This window comes from Telmatherina bonti, assembly GCF_933228915.1.
Source record: "Telmatherina bonti genome assembly, chromosome: 23".
Lineage (NCBI taxonomy): Eukaryota > Metazoa > Chordata > Actinopteri > Atheriniformes > Telmatherinidae > Telmatherina > Telmatherina bonti.
Genome location: NC_136632.1, coordinates 18,838,692 through 18,862,156, shown reverse-complemented (window position 1 = coordinate 18,862,156; position 23,465 = coordinate 18,838,692). Strand labels below are relative to the sequence as shown.

The 23,465-nt window shown below is 39.0% G+C and overlaps 1 protein-coding gene across 1 annotated transcript in view; it reads left to right on the top strand.

The window, feature by feature from the left end:
* Positions 1 to 2,863: 2,863 nt before the first annotated feature.
* Positions 2,864 to 23,465, top strand: part of LOC306773506 (anoctamin-4-like) — a gene marked incomplete at its 5' end in the record, with an annotated part of 67,548 nt that continues 46,946 nt past the window's right edge. Inside the window, 3 exons of the mRNA XM_079263344.1 lie at positions 2,864 to 3,089; positions 7,108 to 7,182; positions 22,288 to 22,512. Coding sequence (XP_079119470.1) covers positions 2,864 to 3,089; positions 7,108 to 7,182; positions 22,288 to 22,512 — 526 coding nt within the window. The remainder of the gene's footprint in view (positions 3,090 to 7,107; positions 7,183 to 22,287; positions 22,513 to 23,465) is intronic.

The window sequence follows — 23,465 nt, the reverse complement described above, 5'->3', positions numbered from 1 at the left end:
AATATGAGTTAAAACAGAGGAAGATCCTAATAAAATCATGTCCAGACTGGTAATTGATCATTGCATTGGCTGAAGCACATACATTCATGTTAAACATACTGTTAAATATGATAAGGAAGTTACATGTACAATAAACATAAAATCTAGGATGATTTATGGTGTTAAACGCAACAAAACCAACAGTGCTTCATTATAAGTCAGCCCCCGGTCATCGCTCATGTGAGTCTGGTCAACAGTGCATGATAATGTGGAGCAGTGTACAGGATCTCTGCAGAGGCTGAGTTATTATCCGACAGATCTGGGCTATTTCCCCAGAGCCATAGGTACTTCCTCAAGGTGAAGCGTTTTCTCTCTCTGACTACTTAGCATTGTGCTCAACTCAGATAGTATACACAGATTTAACCTTGTCTTGCTTTAGTGTTTGCATGCTCAATTTAGCATTTAGCAACTTAAAATTGGATGTTTGGTTCTTTCTGTAAGAGAGCTACTTGGCCTTGTTCCTTTAAAAGATTAAATTCCAAAAAAAGTTTAGATTTTAACATAAACATCTAAAAATGCAGCATGTTTGAGTGTGAGGACAGACTGCAGGCCACACAAAGATTCACAGGACATGGGCTTAAAATGCATTTGAACTTTTAAATGACAGCTTACCTTATAAAATGCTGCAGTCCATATTCATCTATGTCCATTAACTTAAATAAAGTTCCTCATTATCATATCATGATATTATATTAGAGATGCAAGGGAAATGCTAAAGCTAGTTTGGAAGGCTGTGTTTTTCCACTGTGTAAAATGTTTGGGAGTATACAACATCTGCTTTCCAGTAAGATGACGTCACTAGTTTTGCTTGGCGTACCCTATTCCTCAGACCCAGCTTTGTAAAATGGAAAAAAGGGAGGAACAGCACAGCTGCAAAGCTGCACAGATGTTCAGTCCTAGGTGCTTGGGTAAATGCTCACACTTACATAAACTCATATCTCCATAGCTTAAGTAGTTTCCGTTCTCTCGTGACCCGTGTTTTCTGGTATTTGTTAAAGAAATTTGAAGCTACTCACTGAATCATTTTGGATTATGTAACTTTTTGCCAGCTGGAATACATTATCCACTGCAGAATTTTTTCAAGAAGAGACTCCTATGGTATAACTGCATAGTTATATCCACTGCATATAACTAAACTGCAGTTTACAAAAAAAAAAAGAAAAAAGAAAAGAAACAAGAAAAAAACTAATTGTAAGAACAACTTTTTTCATTTTCTTGTTTTATTTTCACCTTGCCAACTTCTGATTCAGTAGAAAAAAACTAATTTAGCGATGTATAGTCCCAAGTTAACGGAATGATATGTGGTTGGTGAACATACAGAAACTCAAAACTACTTTGTGATTACTGTGTTATCAGGGACGATCTTTGCTATGGGCAATGTGAGCGACCGCCCATGGTGCAACCTTTTTGGGGGCGTACGAGCACGCTAACAAAAGAGGAAAAAAAAAAAAAAAAATCAGCAGCTCTCCATGCCATAAAGTAAATAAGCACTGGACACGCTACTAACATGTCAACTTGCTGCTGAGAGTCATGTCTGTACAAGTTGTGTGAGCGTCAGAAGAAAAGGCAAGGGGGAGACGGAAGGGGGATAAACTTGCAAATGCAGAGGAAAAAAAACTCAGAGGAAAAGCGAGAAGGGGGGCGGGGGATGGACTGAACGCTTATTATTCCCCACACACACACTACAGCATCCAAATATATATATATATATATATATATATATATATATATATATATATATATATATATATATATATATATATATATATTTCATTTATAAAATTAACATGCAAAGGTGATGTTGTTTAGTCGAGTCAAAGGCGTGGTATAATGGGTAAAAGACCAAAGAAGCCATGAGGCGTCCAGTTCAGAAAGAGGAGAAAAGAAGAGAAACGCTCTAAAGATAAAGGCATGCAGGTCCCTATGAGTGACGTCACTTTAGATGTAATGAAACACTTTTTATCATCCTCTTGCTAATATTCTGCTACTTAGCCACAGAAAATATTAGTTTGTGTTTGCAACACAAATGCAAGTTCATATGTTAGTCTGGGAATTTGGTAAACAATAGTACATCCTGACTGGAGTTTTCAATGCTATACGTGGCGCTATGCTAACTTAAATAACTTATATGACATTCATGTGATGTCAGGATACATTGACATGACATTTTGGAAGCTTTATAATGCTTTTTAAAAAAAAAATAATTTCAGTGTGTTATGCTTGGTTAATAAGAGGATGTTAACCAATGATAATTTGAGCGTGATTATGGTTTATTTTATTTGGGTAACTGATGCATGTTAAGTATGATCTAATTTACATATTGTATATTAATAGTAAATTCAGGGGCACTTCTGAAATATTGAAGAGCAGCTGCACTGGCCAAATATGTCCAATGTGTGTGTTTGTGGGTTGTGGTGGGATTTGCCCAGGGCACAAAACTAGCCAGGACCGCCTCTGTATGTCATGACAACAATTTGATCATTTAGAAATAATTTGAAAAACTTGTCTTTGTGGTACTTCACCGTGACTTAGAGTTGTGCATTTTTATATTGGTACATATCCCCCATGATCTTATCACTGCGACTCAACCACGTGAAGCAGCCACGCCTGCTGCCGCGCGTAAACACCGCAACCTTCTCCGCATGAGCACGAGAGAGACTGACACGACGAAGCTGAGGTGAGAAGGTGAAAGCAGCTCGCGGATTAACGTGTGCTGTGGGAGGGGTTTGAGGATGCTTTTGGTACAGGAATGTATCGCCGAAGCCATGCGTAACATCCGCGAGGGACGCCAGTGAGGAGGAGGAGGAGGAGGAGGAGGAGGAGGATGCTGGATCATGAGGCAGGATCCGAAATGCGAGTGGTCCAGCAGATCAACACAGGTATGAAGATCCAAGCCGGGGGCGAGCACGTGGGTTGCAGCAAGGTGGGAGAAACCCACGATAGCCAGGTCAACTGCTCGCAGTGCCAGGATGAGGTGGTGCGGGTTTGTCCGGGAAGTCCGCGCAGTCCCCGCCGCGCCGTGGCGACGCGCCTCTCCTCCGGATCCGCAGGTAAATGTGTCCTGGAGGAGTTGTCACCTGTTTGGTCACACGATAGTTGTGTAAAATAACTCTAATGGTGAAACGTGGGTTCATATTAGGGCGTGGTACTACAGTGACTGAGAGCTTGGGAAAATTGATATCATCCACGCAAAGCAGTTGCATCTTTCTCTCCGAGAGGTTTAAACTCATATCCTAAACAGAAATTAAATCGTGGGTTTTCATAGTTGTATGTGTCAAAGAAAAAAAACTCAGGAGGTAGCCTACTACCACGCACACTTGAGCTTTTATGTCCAAAATAAATTTGTGTTTTGTCCCAAAGATAATCTGAAAAAGTGCTTACCTTGCTGTCAGGATGCTGTTTTTCAATAAATGTTCCCTGTCCTGTAATTCATTCATCTGATGATAAATTATGGATGCTTCTCTGAGACTGATAGGGTTTTCAGAGTCTGCTTGCTGACTTCCAACAGCTTTGGCAATAAATTACAAGCTGCAAGTTTATCTCCAAACATAGAAACAAATGAAAGTGGTTGTGCTAAAAGACTGAGAGATTAATGCCTACAATTGCTATGTTTCTTCCTTGCTGATGCATATGTGGCTATTGGGTTGAAAATAGGAAATTACAAGATATGCTCAAAAGACTTCTTGAAATTGAAAAATGACCTGAATTGTGTTCAGTTTCAAAGGAAAGAAAACGTGTTTAATGTTAACTTTCATGTAATGACTGCGTTGCCAGAGACAATCCTTTCTGCGGCAACAGACTAATGATTCAACCTTTTTCTCCTCTGATGGCTGATGTTCCACATTAAGGCTGCAGCTTCCACTGTTAGGGTTATTTTCTTAATTGACCATGGAATAAATTATTATTGCATGTACTCTCCTTATTCCCATAAGCAGTTGGTGCACAGACATCTGTCCAATCTGTAAGATTGCTCCTGCATTCAATGTTTAGTTGTCTGGACCTTATATGAAAACAACAGAAACAAGTCATTAAGCATAAGTAACAAGAATTTATTTTCACATAATTTTTCACCATTTGACAGGGCAGAAACTTAATGAAAATAATCTAACCTTCTTCGTTCATTTCTTATACCTGCTTTATTCTATTCAGGGTTGCCTTTTTACCATCAACGTACAGCCAGGTAGCCAGTTTATTACAGGGCCAACACTAATGGCCCAGTTCTACTAGTGCTGTTTGGTCTTAAAAACACTGTGGTCCTCTGCAGTAGGGTTTGTTTGGAGTAGTATGAATATGCATTCATGCTGTGGTTCAAAGAACGGAACTCTGGTCCACTTTGAACCAATGGTTTTGGTTCACTTGCAGTGTGAAAGCTAAAGCATCACCAAGTGCATCAAAGAGAGAAAGTTATGTTGGATATACAGTAGCACAACATGTCGGACAGCTTGCTGTTTACCCTGCTGCTCATACTGGACAGCTTCTTCTGAAAACCACATTATATTTAAACACCAAAGTAAGAACAGAAACCCAATGAGTGCATAAATTGATTGTTGTGCATTGTTTACATGGGGTTAAAGTGTCTTGGTCAGGGGTCATATACTGCATCCACTGAATAGTTGTAACTGCATGACGTTGTCCAGGCAGTTTTGTTTGCTTGGGTAAAGTGCAGCGTGAAATCAAACTAAACCAATGGAATATACAAAATCTCACACATCCGTTGACTATCTTGGTGGAAACATGTCTTTAAACAAACAACTATAGTTATTTACATCCACTCTTACTTTCAGTTTAAATGAATTATAAATGACCAGAGGTGACAATTCCTGGCCCAGAAAGTAAAAGTCCTGTCCGGCACCTGTTTCGACCAGCCACCAAACAAGCTGAATTCAATGAGCAGAGTTTATTTGCCAGGTAAACGAGCCTGTTAGTGAAAACACTTGTTCTAAATGTACAGGTAGATCCCAAAACATGGCAGGACTTTTACTTTCTGGACCAGGAATTGCCACCTCTGGTCATTTATAATTCATTTAAACTGACAGTAAGAGTGGATGTAAATGACTATGGTTGGTAAATGACCATGTTGTTGTATGCTTAAGTTATGGAGGAAATCAGCCGCAGGCACAGGAAGAACATGCAAACTCCGGACAGAAAGCCCAAGGTGAGAGTTGAACCAGGAGCCTGCTTCCTGTGAGAAAATAGTGCGAGCAACTACATCATTCTCATAATCGTTGATCATCACAATCACTGCAGAGCTCAGATACTGAGGCTGCAAAATAAGTCCAAATTATTAACTTTCTATCGCCATATTTGATGGTTAATATAAGGTGTTTGTGTTGATATGCTATGTTTGATTTCTCTATGGTGTGATTATGACCAATCATGTCCACTTTGATCTAATTTTCCCGTGTACATTGTTACAGAAATAAACTGTGCTGCAATCGTCTTTTTACAGAGAAGAAGCTTTTTCCTGCAACCCAGTGGTGTAGTCCATGGTATATGCAGGTATACAGAGTATACCCACTTCTTTTCAGACAGCATAGAGTATACCCACTTCTAAATCCCCTGTGATGCTGCTTTTACAGTTAGAAACGTCCCTACGCATGTAGCTACGTCATCCAGCTCAGCTCAGCTATGGTTACCTTTGCTACACTGGTGCAGTTAGTCAACAGCCGCTTTAACTTTAGCCTGAACATAGACAAAATAAAGCTATACGTATATATGTCTATGAGCCTGTCTCTCACTAGTCTGTAAGCCAGTATTGGTTTAGTCATTTCATAACTCTTCCTCCCTGAAACCGAAGTGCACAAATTATGTGTTTTTTAAGTAGGCGAAATCGAGCTTTTTCTGAAACAGCATTTTTCTGGGCTACTTTTTTTTCTGTTTTTAAAACAAGGACAAAAAATTGAGAGTATGGACCACTACAACACTGCTGCAACCATTCATTCATTCATTTTCAGAACTGCTTATTCCAATTCAGGGTCGCGGGGAAGCTGGAGCCTATCCCAGCTGGCTTTGGGTGACAGGCAGGGTACACCCTGGACAGCTCGCCAGTCCATCGCAGGGCCACACAGAGAGACGAACAACCACTCACACTCATTCCTAGCAATTTAGAGTAACCAATTAACCTATCACGCATGTGTTTGGATGGTGGGAGGAAGCCGGAGTACCCGGAGAGAACCCACGCATACACGGGGAGAACATGCAAACTCCACACAGAAAGGCCACTGACCAAACCAGCCAAGGATCGAACCAGTGACCTTCTTGCTGTGAGGCCACAGTGCTAACCACTGCTCCACCGTGCCTGCTGCAACCAATTTAACAATATTTGTCAAGTCTTTTTCTGATTGTATTGACTTAAATATTAACATTTAACACATGTAGACCTGGAGCTTTTGATATTGATATTTTGTTTTTTGGAGTATTTCATAGTATGGTTTTGGGGTAAACTTGCTAGGATGTGCATTCTTGTAAAGATTAGATAATCTCTTGAATTTTTTCCACTTGTGAACATACTTTCTCACTTTGGCATGATGCACTCTGACTTGTTTGGAAATAGGCTAGATTAATGGGCAGCAACTCTCAATTTATGACACTTTTGTTTGAATGATTGCTGGCGAAGCTGTGCTATGACACTGGATTGTTTATTTTCATTTGCAGAATGCTTGGTTAACTGAAGGACTAAACCTGCCAGACTCATGGTTTTTATTCCCACAACTCTATAAAGGTTAAAAGATTTCTTTCTCCCTCTTGTAGCTCAATGTGAATCAAGGCACTACTGCAGGATTAGGGGTTTCATTCCTGTAACACTGCAGGGTCAGGGATTTTTCAAATCCTGTAGACCTGTAATAGCCACAGTTTCTTATAGTGGAAATACAGTATTTTAAATTGGATGATACCAGTATTAATTCTGGGACTGCAAAAACTTCATTCTGCTTTATGTTACAAAACCAGCGGCTATAAAGCTAACTGAGGCTCACCTGTGCTAAAAAAAAAAAAATCAATGCTTTCATTGCAGTGTCACTTACTGTGGATAAAATTACCATATAAATCTTGTGTGTGTTTCTCTTATAGACCGTGAACCCAGCAGCAGCAGCTACAATGTTTCCTCTGGAACCTTTTACAGCTGTGTCAGTCAAATCACCATTGGTAAGTTTGAACGAGACTGAGCTTTTTGTGGCTGAAAGCCATGAGCGGTGCTGTTAGTCATTTATGTTGTTTGGGTAACAGTGCTATCATTGCAGTTCAGCTCAGATTATAGGTGATATTTTCCTCACATCAGATGTGTTTATTCATAGAAAACTAAAGGTTTGCTTTTCACAGAAATCCTTCCAGACTGAAGCTGCACTGCAGTGATGTGCTAAAGAGCATTTTCACTTTCAGGCAGATTTACATTAATATTGAAAATAACTTGCCTGTTAGCACAAAGAAAAGAAGGCAAACACGGCAATATGAGCTTAATCAAACAGGAATGTTTATTTTCCAGGTCAGAGAGTTTAGTGTGGTACCACTAAACTACTACAGCACCGCAGTACTGAGTTGGCAACGTTAAAGGTTTTTAATTATATTTATTTAGCTGCAGACTCCGGTCAATCTGTTGTGTTGGTTCTGTTGGACCTAACAGCTGCCTTTGACACAGTGGACCATCAAATCCTCCTGTCTCGCCAGTAGACTTGGGTCTCTGAACAGAGACATCTGTTCAGGTCCGACCTATTAGAGAGAAGTTTTAGCATTTCTGTTGGAGCTGCTGAGTCTCATGCAGCACCACTCACATGTGGAGTACCTCAAGGCTCCACACTCGGTCCTACTCTTTTCTCTTTTTATCTACTTCCTCTTGACCCTATTCTTTAAAAACATTGCTTCTTGTTTCATTTTTATGCTGACGACAGCCAAATTTATATGCCATTAAAGAAGAAGGGTAATGCTTACTCTGCGAACCAGCCACTACAGTGCATAGCTGAAATCAAGACTTGGATGTTTTTAAATATTTTGCATCTAAATGATAAAAAGACAGAGGTCATGTTTTTCCCACTTAGTGATGTCTCTGATGCCTATATTGATCTATGTACTTTAAGCCCATATCTGACACAGACAGCAACAAATCTGGGTGTGAAAACTGACATTGACCTTTAATTTGATACAAAGGTCAAATTAGTTGTGAGGTCAAGCTTTTTTCACTTGGGACAATTAACAAAAGTTATACCTTTTCTTTCTTTGCACCACTTTGAGATTTTAATCCATGCTTTTATCACAACTCGTTTTAAACTACAGCAACGCAGTATGTTGGTCTCAACCAGTCGTTACTTACTCGACTTCAGTTGGTTCAAAACGCTGCAGCTCGACTCTTAACCGTTACTAAAAGCACATCACTCCGGTTTTATCTTCATTTGCACAGGATAAACATGTAAACTCTTAGCTAGAAGCCTCTGTCTTTCAAGGTGATAGCTGAAAAAGGTTCTTTATTTCCACAAGCCCGTCAGTTAGGGCTGCACGATTTCTGGATAAAATGAGAATCACGATTTGTTTGCTTAGAATTGAGATCACGATTCTCTCACGATTTTTTTTCAATATAAATATTTTATTGCACGAATTACCGGCACATCAACTTAGCAAAAGCTAAGACTGAACAAAAAAATAAATATCTCTCTTATCTTCTCTTACACACACAACATTACAACCTCTGAATAATTTTAACAGTAAAAATTTTGAAAAATATTTTTCCCATGCGTAAGGTGATGAGAGGGAAGTATTTTTCTTAAAATATAAACAACAAATGTGAACAAAGTATAACATTTAACATAACATGATAGTTGACCATGGCAGAACCATAACAGAAAACATAGTCATGTTTTTATGCAGCCAGCTACTTAAAGGTTCTTTGCCAAGAACACAAGTCGTTAAACGTTTTGAGGCTTCAGTGAGGAATGGAGACATGTTACAATGTTCCCCCGTGTGCTGAACACCCTTTCAGAAGGGGAACTTGTGGCAGGAATGCAGAGTTATTTCTTGCCCAGTACAGACAGTCTTGGAAATTCTCCCTAGTGTTCCTCCACCAGACTTAGGGGTCCGCTTCACTGTCAATGTTGCTTGAGAGCAGATATGACTGTAGTTCTGAGGCAACATCTTGCTCAGTCTGGGATGGTGTCTTACTGCCTTTTGCTGCCTTAAGGAAGCTGCCTAAGGTCTTTTGGCTCTTCTTCATGGGAGCGGCCGGGGGTCCACTTGAGGTTGGACTTTGCTTTAAAAAAAGAGAACATAATTAACAAAGTTAATCTTAATATTCCATTTCACACCACAATGTAATATCACTTGAACATTAAAATACTATATCACATTTTTCTAACCATTTAAAATGTGTGAATATCATTATGTGTGTGATCTGATGTAAACACAATTACCACAACTGAAGATATGCCAGTCATCTCATGTGCCAGTCTGGCCTTGACCGTGGGTTTTTTGTCCTCACTGACGCAGTCCATCATGAATCTTGGATCCAGAGATGTGGCAATATCTAGCAGCTCCTGTGTATTTGGATCACTATACTTTTCCTTAAGGTACCCCAGTATTTTTGGCTCAATTGATCATGTGAGATCCAAGTCATCTTCCTGCACGGCCACAACTGGTGTTTCAAAGAGGTGGAGAACCGGTTTCACTGAGATGCTCACATATTGCTCTCCTGACAGAGCATCAGTGAAGTCTGTAAGTGTTGATTGCCTCGAGAACTTCAACATCCTGCCATGTGGGAACCAGGTGTCTGGCCTTCCAGTCAGAGGAGAGAACATGTGAAATAGCAGGTAGCTGTTCAAGTACCCTCTGGACCATAGCTTGTCTGGTGCTCCATCTTGTTGGGCATTCAATTTTAAGCTTGTGTTCAGAGCTCCTTTTGGGCCTCAGCAAGTTCCCCCTTCTGTCTCCAACTGTAACTAAAGCAGCCCACAAGCTTTTTGCAGAGATCTACAGCACAGTCAATTCTTGGATCTTTTATTGCATTCTCTAAAGAGGAAAAATAGAAGAACATTTGAATAAATTCTTGTCATTAAGGCAAGTTTTCCTTGTATAGCAACTTTCATGTACAAGACAATTCAAAGTTCCTTACATGACACATTAAAACATTACAGATAGTGTAAAAAAGCATATATATATATATATATATATATATATATATATATATATATATATATATATATATATATATATATATATATATGTATGTATGTATTAATTACAAGCAAGATTATTAAAAGTTGCTGTGCAGATTTAATGTATAGACACATGAGAAAAGACATGTTTTTAACCTGGAATTAAAAGTGTCTACATTTGGTGAGAGTTTAATCTCCACTGGCAGCTAAATACTGCTTCTCCATGTTTAGTCTGGGCTCTGGTCTGGACTAGTTGACCAGAGTCTTTGGCTCAAAGAGCTCTGCTTGATTTAAATGCTCTGAACATATCACAGATGTATTCTGGTCCTAAACCATTCTGGGATTTGTAAACTATCAGCAAGTTCTTAAAATCTATCCTGTGACGGACTGGAAGCCATATAAAGATTTTAAAACAGGTGTAGCACCCGTTTAGTCTCTCTTACCTATGGGAGTAGCGGGTGCTTGGGTTCGTTTCAACTAAAGGTGGATACCACGAAGGTGCACCTGAAAGTGGATTATTCCAAACTTAAAAGTAAACTAATGTTATGCAAAAATGTTTCTCACACAGATATGACCCGGAGATGATTTAAAGTTGAACAAACTGCCTGGCCTTTATTGAACAACCACCCAATTTTGTCGACAGGAACAGTAGGCCGAGCTAGTAAACATAAAAATTTAACCAGAAAATAAAACAAATAAACCAAATATCTGAGCTGGTTCAAAACCTACAATCTGCACAATAAAGTGTCTTTAACTCACTGGTTTCTTATTTCTGTGTACCCGCATCAATACCATCAGTATTTACAGACTTGTCTTATACACATGCAAATATAAACCAACGTTAAACCACATCAAACCAATTTAACCGTCTCTTATTTAACAGACGTGGGCCCACACACGCGCGCGGATTCGAAGTCTCAGGAAAATACACGTTGCAGGCCTGTAAGTCTTGCAAAACATTGAGTGCGTTAAAATATTCCTTGCAAAACATTGAGAGTGTTGAAACGTCCAACCGCGGAATGGCGAATCCGTGCGACGTCAGGCGGGTTGCGTTGTCCGCCATTAACTGCCTTCCTGCGCGCCTTTTTTCCTCCTTGAGACTCCTTTCCCGTACGTCCTCGCGCTGCTTCGAGTCTGAATCCACGTCTTCCCACTTGTAAAACGTACGAGCTTCAGTCCTTTTTTCTCCCTCTCGCACACTTTAAGCAAGAAGGCTCTTTGTACCGCGTTAAACTCCACGCGGCAAACTTTCTTCTTCGCTCATGTCTCTTTCACCAGTCCGGTCTCTCCTCCACCCTCACCCTTCGCTCTCATTGTTAGTCCCTCCCCCTCACTTTGTTCACCAATAAAAAGGCACAAAGGTGAGTGACTACATACCCAATAACCAATAGGATTATGGATGAGGAATACAACCCGGAAGTGACACCAGACTAAATACAAATTAAAACTAATTATTTTAACGAAATAATATTCTTAACTATTCATGTCTGAATAAAATAACAACAATGAAAGACATTTACAACAAATGCATTTGTGTCTTTTTACAAGTAAAGCAATAAAAAGTATATCAACGTATACTTTATAATGCTGTAGTGACTAAATAAACTCAAATAAGTTTTACTTTAGCCCCTAATTACTACAGGGCTACACAAGTAAATGATAAATATTTTATTATTATATTTATTATTAATAATTCTTTTATAGCATCATTAATATTATCATTTCTACTGCTGCTGTTATTGTTTATAGTAATACATCTTAATAGATTATTGCTTTCTTTTAAACATCAGAAAATATTATTATTATTATAAACATTAATACGCTTACCAAAAGCCAGATGTAGCCTGTGCCTAAAACACTGAAGCCTTGTCCAGTTGTTTAGGAATGTTGCTTTCACAATGTTGACTCTACTGTCTTTTGTTATGCACACCATTTTTTTCTCCTCCAAACTCCCAAGAGACAAGAACCTCCTTTAATGCATGTGCCAGATTATCGCCAGTGTGATCCTCAGGGAAAAAGGCCGTCTGTAAGGTCCAACTTTTCATGGTGAAGTCACTGGTAACATAATGGACTGTCAGGCTCATGTATGGTTCCATAATTTGGCTGGACCATAAGTCTGTCATTGCCGCAAAATGTTGTACGGCTTGTAATTCCGTATAAAGCAGATTGGGCAACTTTTGAAAAGTAGTTGCAGGACGGCACTGTGTAGCGCTTGTCTAGGGTGTTGATCATTTTTCTAAATCCCTCATTTTGCACAGTGTAACTGAAACCGCTTTTCAGCTGCTGTACTCATAGCGATGTCATTTATATTTCACTGAACATATTTTGTATGACACATAAATGGTCCTTAAGGCTGAAATATACTGGGTTTGGTTGAAGGGTCATTCGTGCACGCCGTGAGAAATAAATGGTAAGCATCTGCAAGCTGTTTGAGAGGGCAGTGTCAGGACACATTTTACTGGATGGAAATACTGCGGAATGACAGCAGTAGCAATGACAAAGTTTCTAAGACAAGACACACTGTCTTTGATTTAGGGGACATATATTGTCTGTAGTGCCACTGCTGGCCTTTTGTGCAGCCATGAGCTCACAACAGATCATTTTTGTAATTTATGCACAAGTCACTTACCATGCTAGTTACTAGTCAAGAAGGTCAGAAAGCTTTGACATCTATTTACCAAGTTTACCAAAAAAAAGTACATAATGCAGCAGAGTTGTTGCATGTATGATTGTTCAAGTTGAAGAGTAAAGAAAGTCGTGTAAGCACAGAATAAGTTGTCATTTGTTTTCCATGAAGAAATGCCAGCAAGCGAACCGTCCAGTTGGTTCTGCAAACTGGAAGCTTATGTCCCGGCGCTGGTTATGCAGTCTCATTTTGTCTATAACTGGCCATCAAAAAAATCCAAAAACATCAATTACTGCTAGACTGTGGACATGAGAGGAAGGTTGAGAGATAGTGGCCAGAGTAGGAGGTTGCAGTGAGTCTTTTGCTGAAAATGGTGAAGAAAAGCGCTGGCATCTACCAAGTTTAGTACTGGCTTAGCTGACAAAATTGCAGTTAAATATGCTTTACATGGCTTTTGGGCAGGTTAGTATAACCTTTGGCAATCAAGGTTTCTGAAGAGCTAAATTGAAGCTTGGTGGGTGGTTCCTACCATCGCCATCTTGGCAGAGGCATGCGCGTCATCTCACCCGGAAAATACAAATATGGGCAAACAGGTGGAGCTGAGAGGGGGGCTGTGAGCATCATGGTGGATGATTGACATCGAGTGAACTCTGAGCTTTCTGTAGCTAAAAGCTAACTGAGCTAACCTGGAGCTAACAGGAGCTAACCGCCTAATGGAGGTAAGTGGGCTTAAGCGAAGTCACATTGTTAACCGTCTAAAAACCGCGGGTGTTTTACGTTCTTCTGACTTGAAGCCAGATAGGTACCTGTCAATCAAAAGGATATGCCCCTAAAGATGCCAAACTTCGAGATTAAATTACTTTTAAACGGGCGAGTTAGAAAAAAATTCACTCCCCCCACAGTTGTCATGAAGGTAAACCTGACCTATCAACCGAAAAGGGATTTTTGAACCAGGCTGTAGACATGTCTATTTCTGCTGTGAAGTTGGTCTTTTTAGCTTGGGAGTCTATGGGGATTTGCTCTGTTTTGCAGCCAGCCCCTAGTGGATGAAGGGGGAACTACATTTTTATGGACTTACGCATAGGCTTCACTTTTTACCACCGGAGGTTGCTGCTTGGTTGTGACAGGTTAAAGGAATAATTTTTCAGTAAAAAATGTTTAGCTTTCCCCCACTTTTGAATATAATTTAATCACTCACAGATGATGTAGTTCAAAAGTCTGAAAATCATTACTGTCAGTTGTGTTTATACAGTGCTTCTTTGTGCCATAAAATAGTGAGATTGAAGATAAATTATGTCTGACTTTTGTTTAGCATTCCTCAGTCCACATATTGCGCAGTCAAACTCACAGTTCTACTCAACTGAGCTGTAACTATTGTTGCTGATCCCATATAAGGAAAAAAAAAACCTCAATATTTATGCAACATTTCTGTACTTTGTTCCAATTTGTCAGGAATATATTAAAGGTTTTCATGATGTAGCTTGGTGGTGATGCTGTGAATTGTAAGTAGTAGCAGTAGTTGTTAAATTAAAGCTGTACTCTGATGTGTAGTAGCTTGAAAAGGAGTGTAGGTAACAACACTGTCTCAAATAATTTTCCTGTCACAAACCGCAATCCCTTGCCATTTCCGACATTTAGCTGTTGGCGTGCAGTGGTTTTTTTTTTCCTCAGTGATTATTACAGCTGTGTGTTGTGGGTTAAGCTCAGAGCTGTGACAGCGAGGAGTTCAGCTCAGGCTGTGTTGCTACATGCAGGTGTTCCTCTCTTCTCTCTGTCCTACATTAAAAAAAAAAGCTAATGAAGTGCTGAGAGAGAGTTTTGGGCCGTTGAGACTCCCTGTGTTGGGTTTACAAAGGGAAAGATCTATAGTCTTGCACTCTGACATCAAAAAGAGTTAGTGTGCAGCCTGTGATTTAAAAGTCTTGGCCTTTGTTTTAAAGGAAAGAACAACTCAGCATCACTGTAGGTCCTTAAAAGTTCGAATCGATTATAATCTTGCTCTCTCCGTTGTTGTTGTAGGAATTTACTGCTGTTGTGCAGATGATTGACGAAGCTAATTTCCACCCTTGGGCGGGAACTCAGTAAAGGATGACATAAAAACATTCAAATAAACCAAGCTGAAATACTTACCGCACCCTACAGCAAGTCCAAACACAACCGACAAAAAACTTCATTTGTGTCATCTGTCTTTCTCTTTTAGCTTTATATTTTGGCATTAGAGAAGTCTCATGCTCAGATTTAGCTTTTTACTATTTTCTTAAATCAGAATCAAAACAGAATATGTCTTTACTTTAAACCTTATGATCAAACAATTATATCTTTTTCTTGATTTGTTTCTTTGAGCCATAATGAAGTATTTTCTACCATCATCAGCAGATTGGCTCTGTAGTACGATAATGGAAAACATGTAACCTCTTTCATCCTCGTAATGTTTCAGATCAGTGTGCATGATTTTGTTTTATTCTATGTATGTATTTTATGTATTATAAACATTGCTAAACATGAATTTAAACGTTTAAACGGTTTAATAATCTTATTTGAAAGATAGTTTACTTTGTACCTTTGTTAAATTAACAAACTGACAAATACCAGATTTATGATGTAATGATTGGAAACTATCTTTTCTGTTTCTAGCTTAATTTTGTCTATAATAGATGTATCTTGCAACACCTCCTGGTGAGTATTTACTGTATAACCTTAAGTATCATATTTTACTGCATGTGTGAGACACCGTTAATGCTATGGTGCTGAAATAGAAACATCTTAGGTGTTCAAATTCTGCATCTCCAGCCACCTAACGGACTTCCACTGGCTGTCCTCTGTAGGCACTCAGCTCGTACCTGTTAGTGGACAGCGTAGCATGTGACCCAGATACCCACACCTGCATTTGTTTTTTCACCTCTGAGGATGTCAGGAAGTGTAGGGGCTTACATATCTGGGCCTCGCTCTCCTCTGAGAGCCACGAGGGCACTTTTTTCTGATGACTGCGACATAGATATTGCTTAGAACACACTATGTCCACGCATTGTGAGTTTTGGAGGTCGTTCGGATGCATGCCAGGTGTACATTACAGCACTACCTCTACCCCTTCTGCAATTTCAGGTGACTATTATGGGATGTTGAGGATCAGCAGCTCAAAACAGTTGTTAATGTCATTTAAAAGGAAAAGTCATGTTCTCTTAATGGCTGTTGTGTGTATGCTGTACAAAGAGGATACCATATTTTTTTTTCCTATTTCTGCAAGAAATTTACAAATATTGACTCTGTAAGAAAAGATATGAGATCAAAGTAAAAATAAGAGGAAGTCATTGCATAATTTTATGAATTTTTAGGCTTTTTTGTAGCTTTTTTTGTTTCACTGGACCAAATATTGTAAATAACACTCTTTTTAAAGTCACCTAATTTTAATGTCAAGGTCTTTCATTTGTCAAATCTGCTCACAGTCCTCTTTTATGCAACCTGAGGTCTGTTCTTTCTGAGTTTTTTTTTCTTTTCTCTTTTACATTTTTTCACCCCCTACAGCACACCAGTAACTGATATAGTTATATGACACTGTGGTATAATTTATCTAACCATAAAGGTCAGTGATATAAGTTCTCCATGACAAATTGCATTGTATCTTCCCTTTTTCAATTTGGACCTTGTTTTGACATCACGGTGTAAAATGAGCTGTTATCATATGGAAGTATTGGTTAATTGTGCACACTCAGTAATGTTCTTTTTTAATGACTGTCATGTATCTTACTTAGAATTTTTTTTTCTTTTCTCACTAGTTAACCTTTTTCTTCCCATTATTTACTTCCATTGGATTTCAATCTAGCAGTTGCTTGAATTAAACGACAAAACTAAATCTGCACAATGTCTGGGTCAAAAAGCCAATGGCAAATAAGTCCACAACCCTGAAAAGGAGGGTTGTGGCAGATCTGCAAATAAAAAGCTTGATAGTTGAAACAAGTGAGCTGGCAGCAGAACAACAAAACAAGAATTCAGGACAAAAGTTTGATAAAAGCACAGAGAAATTTAAACTAAATTTACACAATTACTCCAAAAACCACTTGCATAATTAGTTTTTCTTCCTTCAATTTTATATCACTCTCTTTTAACAATCCAGTCTCTTGCATCAAGCTTTTTTTTTTTTTTTTTTTTTTTTTAAACAATTGTTTGACACAAATCTGGATTGTTTTAAAAGTTTCCTGTTGTGGTCAGAAGTGCTCATGTTGGTACATGCATTTTTTAAAAAGAAAGAATAACACCCCACTGCATGTAAAACAGTTTATTCTTTCAGAAAATTTGTAGCTGTAATGCTGTGGTTCAGTCGGAACATGATCTACGAGAGGTTGGCTGAGAGGCTCAGAGACAACAGGGCGTTCCACTTCTCTGCTATTGATTGAGCTGTGTTTGCTTGTTGCTGATGTACCTACAAAATCTGCTGCCCTTTGTGTTACACAGGAGATCATGAACTATATGTGTGCTTGTGTGTGTGTTTGTGTTAGATTTGTTCTCGTCAGCTTTAATGCCAACATTAAAATATTGCATGTTTCAAAGCCTCATTTTACTAATACTGCTTCATCATATTCAGGGCCATAGAAAGCTAGAGTTTGTTAAAGGTGATCTTAGAAGAAAGGCATTGTGCACTGGAAAGGATGCCAGTGTATTAATATTGTCTATTGTTCTAACCACAAATAGGGTTTTTTGCATCTTTTATTACAAAGCCAACTTTGAATATTTGTCCTTCTGTAAAGATGATTGCTGATTCATTACCATGGTGCTCCTCTTCGCTCAAACATTCGCTCGAACAACCAAGGCTGAACAAAGTAAGAAGGTGAAAATGGTGTCTGAAGAGTCCAGAAAGAGAAAGCAGATCTGGATCACTAGAGGGAAGACACGAGTAGACCTTGGCTAAGAATTTACTTGTTTGAGTCTGATATAAGAATAGTGTGGACGGAAAACCCACTCTCCATTTGTCTCAGTGTGATGGATTCCTGGATAATTTCAATCTGAGAATCTTGAATGTGATGAATCCTGTTGCACCGATAAGAATCAAGAGCAGCTTAAGCAAACAGAAGACACCAAGGCAAAATACCAATATAGTTGTAAACCTTAAAAAAAAGAATGCAAAAAAAGCAGAATGTAAGTGGAGGAAAACCAAAACTTTGAATCCATAATGAGCTGTACAAACAAAGCCTGTGAGATTATAACAATGAGCTGTGCGAGGTCAGAGAGCGGTATTTATCTCAGATGATTAACAAGAATGTTAACAATTCTTTTTGCTGTGATAGATAAACTTACTAATCCTCCTCAACAGTTCAGCTGACTTTAGTGGAAACATTAAAACAATTAGACAAAATATTAATGCCACATATTCAAACAAGAAAACTATTCTGTGTCCAAAACTTCGATGTTATGTCAGAATTTAATATGATTGATTTAAAAATTTCTACAACAAACGGTTTTTCATTTAAAATCAACAACATGTTCTTTTGACATGATACCATCCATCCACCCATTATCCTTACCGCTTAAGCTTGTTACATACTCCACGAGAAGCACGTCTGCATCGGGGAGGGATCATTGCGAAGGGGCGATGTCTGCTTTTATGTGCCGGTTGTTACCTCCGCCGAGGAGGTTATGTTTTCCCCGGCATCTTTTTGCTTAAGATAACTTAAAAGGTTACGGACGGATTTTTATAAACATTTCATTTTACATTGTTGCAAATGTAAAAATGAAAAGCTAATTAAATTTTGGTGGTGATCCGGATCACCGTTTGGATCCAGGAATGTTTTAAAAGGATTCTTTAACATTGTGCTTGGCGGAGATTTCCGCTCTCAGAGTGCTTTTCTAGTTTCATATTTAACGAGCAACTTCGTCCGTGGCAGGGTGGGTCGTGCTCATGCTGGGTCAGAGTGTTTTAATGCTACATGTAAAAATGTTCGTACTTTCTCACCACCTCTATCAGCTGTTTTATCAAAACAATCCGTTTTACCGGCAACAGCTAACACACGGAAGCAGCAACTCCGCTTCATGCTTTCTCTGTGTTAACCACGACCACCTCCAGTGTCCAACCAATCACACGATACTTCTCGCAGCCCCGCAAGAAAAAAGTTCTGCCAGCCCGATGTGTCAAGAACTGTCCTCAAACACGTCCCCGAGAACAAAATGCCGTCATTTTCTTCTTGGAGCCTCGAGAACAAGAAAAAAATTCTCGCTTCTCGTGGAGTATGTAACAGGCTTTAGTCCAATGACGGGTCACGGGGAAGCTGGAGCCTATCCCAGCTGTCTTTGGGCAAACACCCTGGACAGCTCACCAGTCCATCGCAGGGACATGATACCATCCAACTTTTTTTTTTTTTTTAAACTCTGTGGAAAGTGATCTCCTGCTTATTGTCAACAGCTTACTGGCATCAGGTATTTTTCCCAAGTCTCTAAAGATAGCTGCTATTAAGCCACTCCTAAAGAAAAGGACTCTGGATGCCTCTGTAATGAACAACTATAGACCTGTCTATAACCTCTCTTTTATATCCAAGATAATTGAGAAAGTTGTGATCAATCAGTTTAATAACTCTGAATGAAAGTGGAAATCTTGATAAATTTCAGTCAGGCTTTCAACTTCATCACAGCACTCAAACGGCTCTGGTCAAAGTCTTAAATGATATTAGGTTGAATATGGATTCTGGTCAAGTATCAGCCCGGGTTCTGCTGGATCTCCATGCTGCAATTGATACTGTAGATCACAGAATTCTGTTGGACAGGCTAGAAAACTGGGTTGAACTTTCTGGAGTGGTCTTTAACTGGTTCAGGTCCTATTTAGAAGGTCTGAGTTATGTTGTAACAATTGACAGCTATGAATCTGAACGAATGGCCGTGACTTGAGGAGTACCTCAGGGGTCAGTCCTTGGGCCTCTTCTGTTCAATTTGTATATGCTTCCTTTGGGCCAAATAAAACAGAACTTTAACATCAATTATCACAGTTATGCAGATGACACCCAGCTTTACGTGTCTTTGTCATCAGATGACCACAGTCCAATAGACTTACTGTGCCAATGTTTGGAGCAAGTAAACACCTGGATGAGAGAGAAATTTGCCAATTAAATAAAAAAAACTGAGATTATTCTGTTTGGTAGCAAAAAGAAGAGGGTCAGTATTGGTAAACACCTGGAGACTCGGGCTCTCAAAACCACCAATCAAGTCTGTAACCTTGGAGTGTTAATAGACTCAGATCTGACTTTCAGCAGCCACATAAAAGCAGTCACTAAGACAGCTTTTTACCAACTGAGAAACATCAACAGAATTAAAAGTTTAGTCTCTCAGCAAGACCAGGAGAAACTCATCCATGCATTCATCTCCAGTAGACTGGATTACTGTAACGGTCTTTTAACAGGACTTCCTAAAAAGAGCATTAAACATCTGCAGCTCATCCAGAATGCTGCTGCTAGAGCTTTTCTAAAACTAAGAGGTTTGAACACATCACACCAGTTTTAAAATCTTTACACTGGTTTCGACTCAGCCACAGGATAGATTTTAAGACCCTGGTGATTGTTTACAAATCCCACAATGGTTTAGGACCACAATACATTGGTGATATGTTCAGAGAATATAAACCAAGCAGAGCTCTTAGATCCAAAGACTCTGGTCAACTTGTCCAGACCAGAGTCCAGACTTTACATAGAGAAGCAACATTTAGCTGTTACGCTTCAACAAGTGGAATAAACTGCCAGTGGAGATTAAACTCTCACCAAATGTAAAAACTTTTAAATCCAGTTTAAAAACATTTCTTTTCTCATGCGCAGACAAATTAAATCTGCACAGCCACTTTTAATTAATTTTTCTTATATTATTTTAATATTATTTATGATTTTGTTGTGACTTTGCTATTTGTATTGTCTTTTGTGTTTTTTTTTACACCATCTCTAATTCTTTTAAGATTTAATGTAAAGCACTTTGATCTGTCTTGTACATTAAGAGTTGCTTTACAAATAAACTTACCTTGCCTCATCAGATTGGTTATGTACCTCTTTGCATGCTGTGCAAACGTATCTAACCGTGATTAACTTTTTCACACCTTTCAGCCAGTGTTTACTCAAACAATGGTAGTAAGTACCTGATGAGCTGTAGAACATTGCAGTATATGTCTGTGTCTTTGTTTTGCTGGTTAGTAGTTAAAGCTAGTCAGCTACAGACCACAGCTAATGTGATTTCATAAACATTTCAGAGGTGCACTCCACCACCAGGGTCCTGTCATTTACAGCATTTACAGCATATTTGCCTTTTGGTAGCAGCTAGCAAGAAAGTTCAATACCCTGTAATTACCTATGAAGTAGGTATCTGCATCTAAAAATATTTTTTTGCAAGTTAAAGAGAGATTTAAAAAACATAAAAAAAAGATTTCTGATAAGGTCTGCTTAGATTTATCTAAATCTTTTAATGAAATGCAAAACACATAACCCTTTAGCATGTTCTTTATGCATATTAAGGGACTAGCATGTAGAAATTGCAGCTTGTGTTACGGGGAAGTTACATCCAGCATTAACGGCTTAAAGGTCTCATCTGCTTCATTTTATAATCTGTAATTCTCGCACCACTGTGTTCACTGAGTAGATGTTTACTTTTCTTCCTGAAATGTCAGTTTTATAGGAATTTAGTTTTCAGTGGGAAAGACCTTCATGGGATCAATAAAAGCAGTCACCATTATGAGCGTGAGGGGGGGGAAAAAAGTCATTTTAACTATGTTAAAATCAAACCCGAAAAATATTATAATCCTTGTTTAGCTAATCAGCCACTTGCCAGCACACAACAGAGATGAGCTGAGCTGGGTCTCTGGTCTTGGAGACCTTGTGAAATGGAGAGAAAAACCTGCTGAGGAGAAATCGAAGGCTGTGGAGACAAGCCGAGCTGGTTCAGCAGTCTGCAGACTCATGAAGCAACGGGAGCAGCAGATATGCTGACTGACAGGGCGAAGCTCACTAAGTTCATTGTCCTCCCAACTGTTAAACCTGCTTCACACACCAAAAAAATGGAGTTTTTTGGCAAATCATTCATAATAAATCAAAATAAAAGTCAATTTTTACATATTATATTCAATATGTTGCTTTATGTTTTGATAGCTCACATTTTAGATATGAATATTTGTTTTTGTTTTTTTGTTTTTGTTTTTTTTTCTTTGTCTGTCAGCTTTAAAACGTGTCAGGCAAAATTATTTTTTCTTTCAGCATTTATTTTACTTTACTAAGACCTGCTCTATGCAGGGCTGATGTTTTCATTTGTGACTGCAAAAGCCAGGAATGTGTTGATGAAGACTCTCACCAGTAGAGGGCGACATTGCTGTGGAGATAACTGACTTCTCCAGCAGAGAATCTCACAATTGATTCAGTAGAATTTGATGAAAAATGCTTTTTTTTTTTTTTTTTTTTTAAATGTACAATTTTTTTGTGGCATATTTCAGTATTGAAATTTTTATCATCTGCCTTTGTTCTGATTGTTGTGTTTCGGCAGGGTTCGACCTCGGGGGTCAAGTGGCGATCGAGTTCTCCCACTGGAACAGTCCTTTCCCATCAAGCAGCCAGAATCTCCCCAGTCCAGACTGCATTCACTCGGAGGTTTCTGCTCTCCCTCCAGTTAGTGAGCATTTGGAGCCGGTCTCCTGCCCAGCGTCGCTGTCCATCACCCCACTGCCCACCTTGAGTGCCAGTCAGGAGACACTGTGTGACAGTAGCACAAGTATGTAAACTGCTTCAACACACATCTTTGAAATGATGAGCTGTGTGATTAAAAAAACAAATCAAAGAGTTTTGTCTAGTAAATAAAGTTCTATTAACTGATACCAATGTTACTGCAAGCTGACTTATTTAGAGGTCAATGCTCTGTGGGGGACGTAGCTTGGCCCCTCAGACACCTTGTTGTGAAAATGCATGATGGGTAAGAATGAGACTCTACCACAATTCACATGCCTGCAAACCTTCGGCCTTGCTGTGTGCTCCAGTCCTGCAAATACTGCCCCTCTGCTACAGCCAGATAAGTGAAATGCAGGTGATAAGATTTGAGCTTCTGATGAGGTTTCCATTTGGTTATGCTTGTTCTGAGCTTCGAGTTGTTTCCAATGTAAGTCCGTTCAAGTTGCTTTTCATCACATTTCTTTATCTGAATTTCTTCTCTTTCTTGCACAGTTTTGTTTTCATCTGCAGAAAAGCTCAGATAGCACACCTAAAAAACACCAGTGTGATGCGGAGAAACTTACATCAGCAAAATAGACTCTTCCATATAGCTTCGTCCACAGCAATTATCTTTTTAGTTAATGATAATGATTATTGATTGTGTCAGTCAATATACTCCTACCTTAACCCAGATTTACATATTTTAAAGTTTGAATAAAAAGGTGAAATATTTATCTTTTTAATGAATGACTTGAGAAAACGTCAGTGTCCACATGAATGAGAAATCCCTCCCTGCATGTGCAGGAAAAGCCCTGCACATGGTCCAGATTGTGTATACGCATCATCTCACCACCTTACTTAATGAACTCCACTGATTGCTCTCACTGATGCTGCCAACAGACATACTGTAACATCTTCACCCCGCTATCTAACTCAATCAGAAATAAGCTCTGCTTCTACGGGACAAATTCTGCATAAGGCAGATTCAGAGCAGAGACATTCCTCTCTGCCATCTGATCA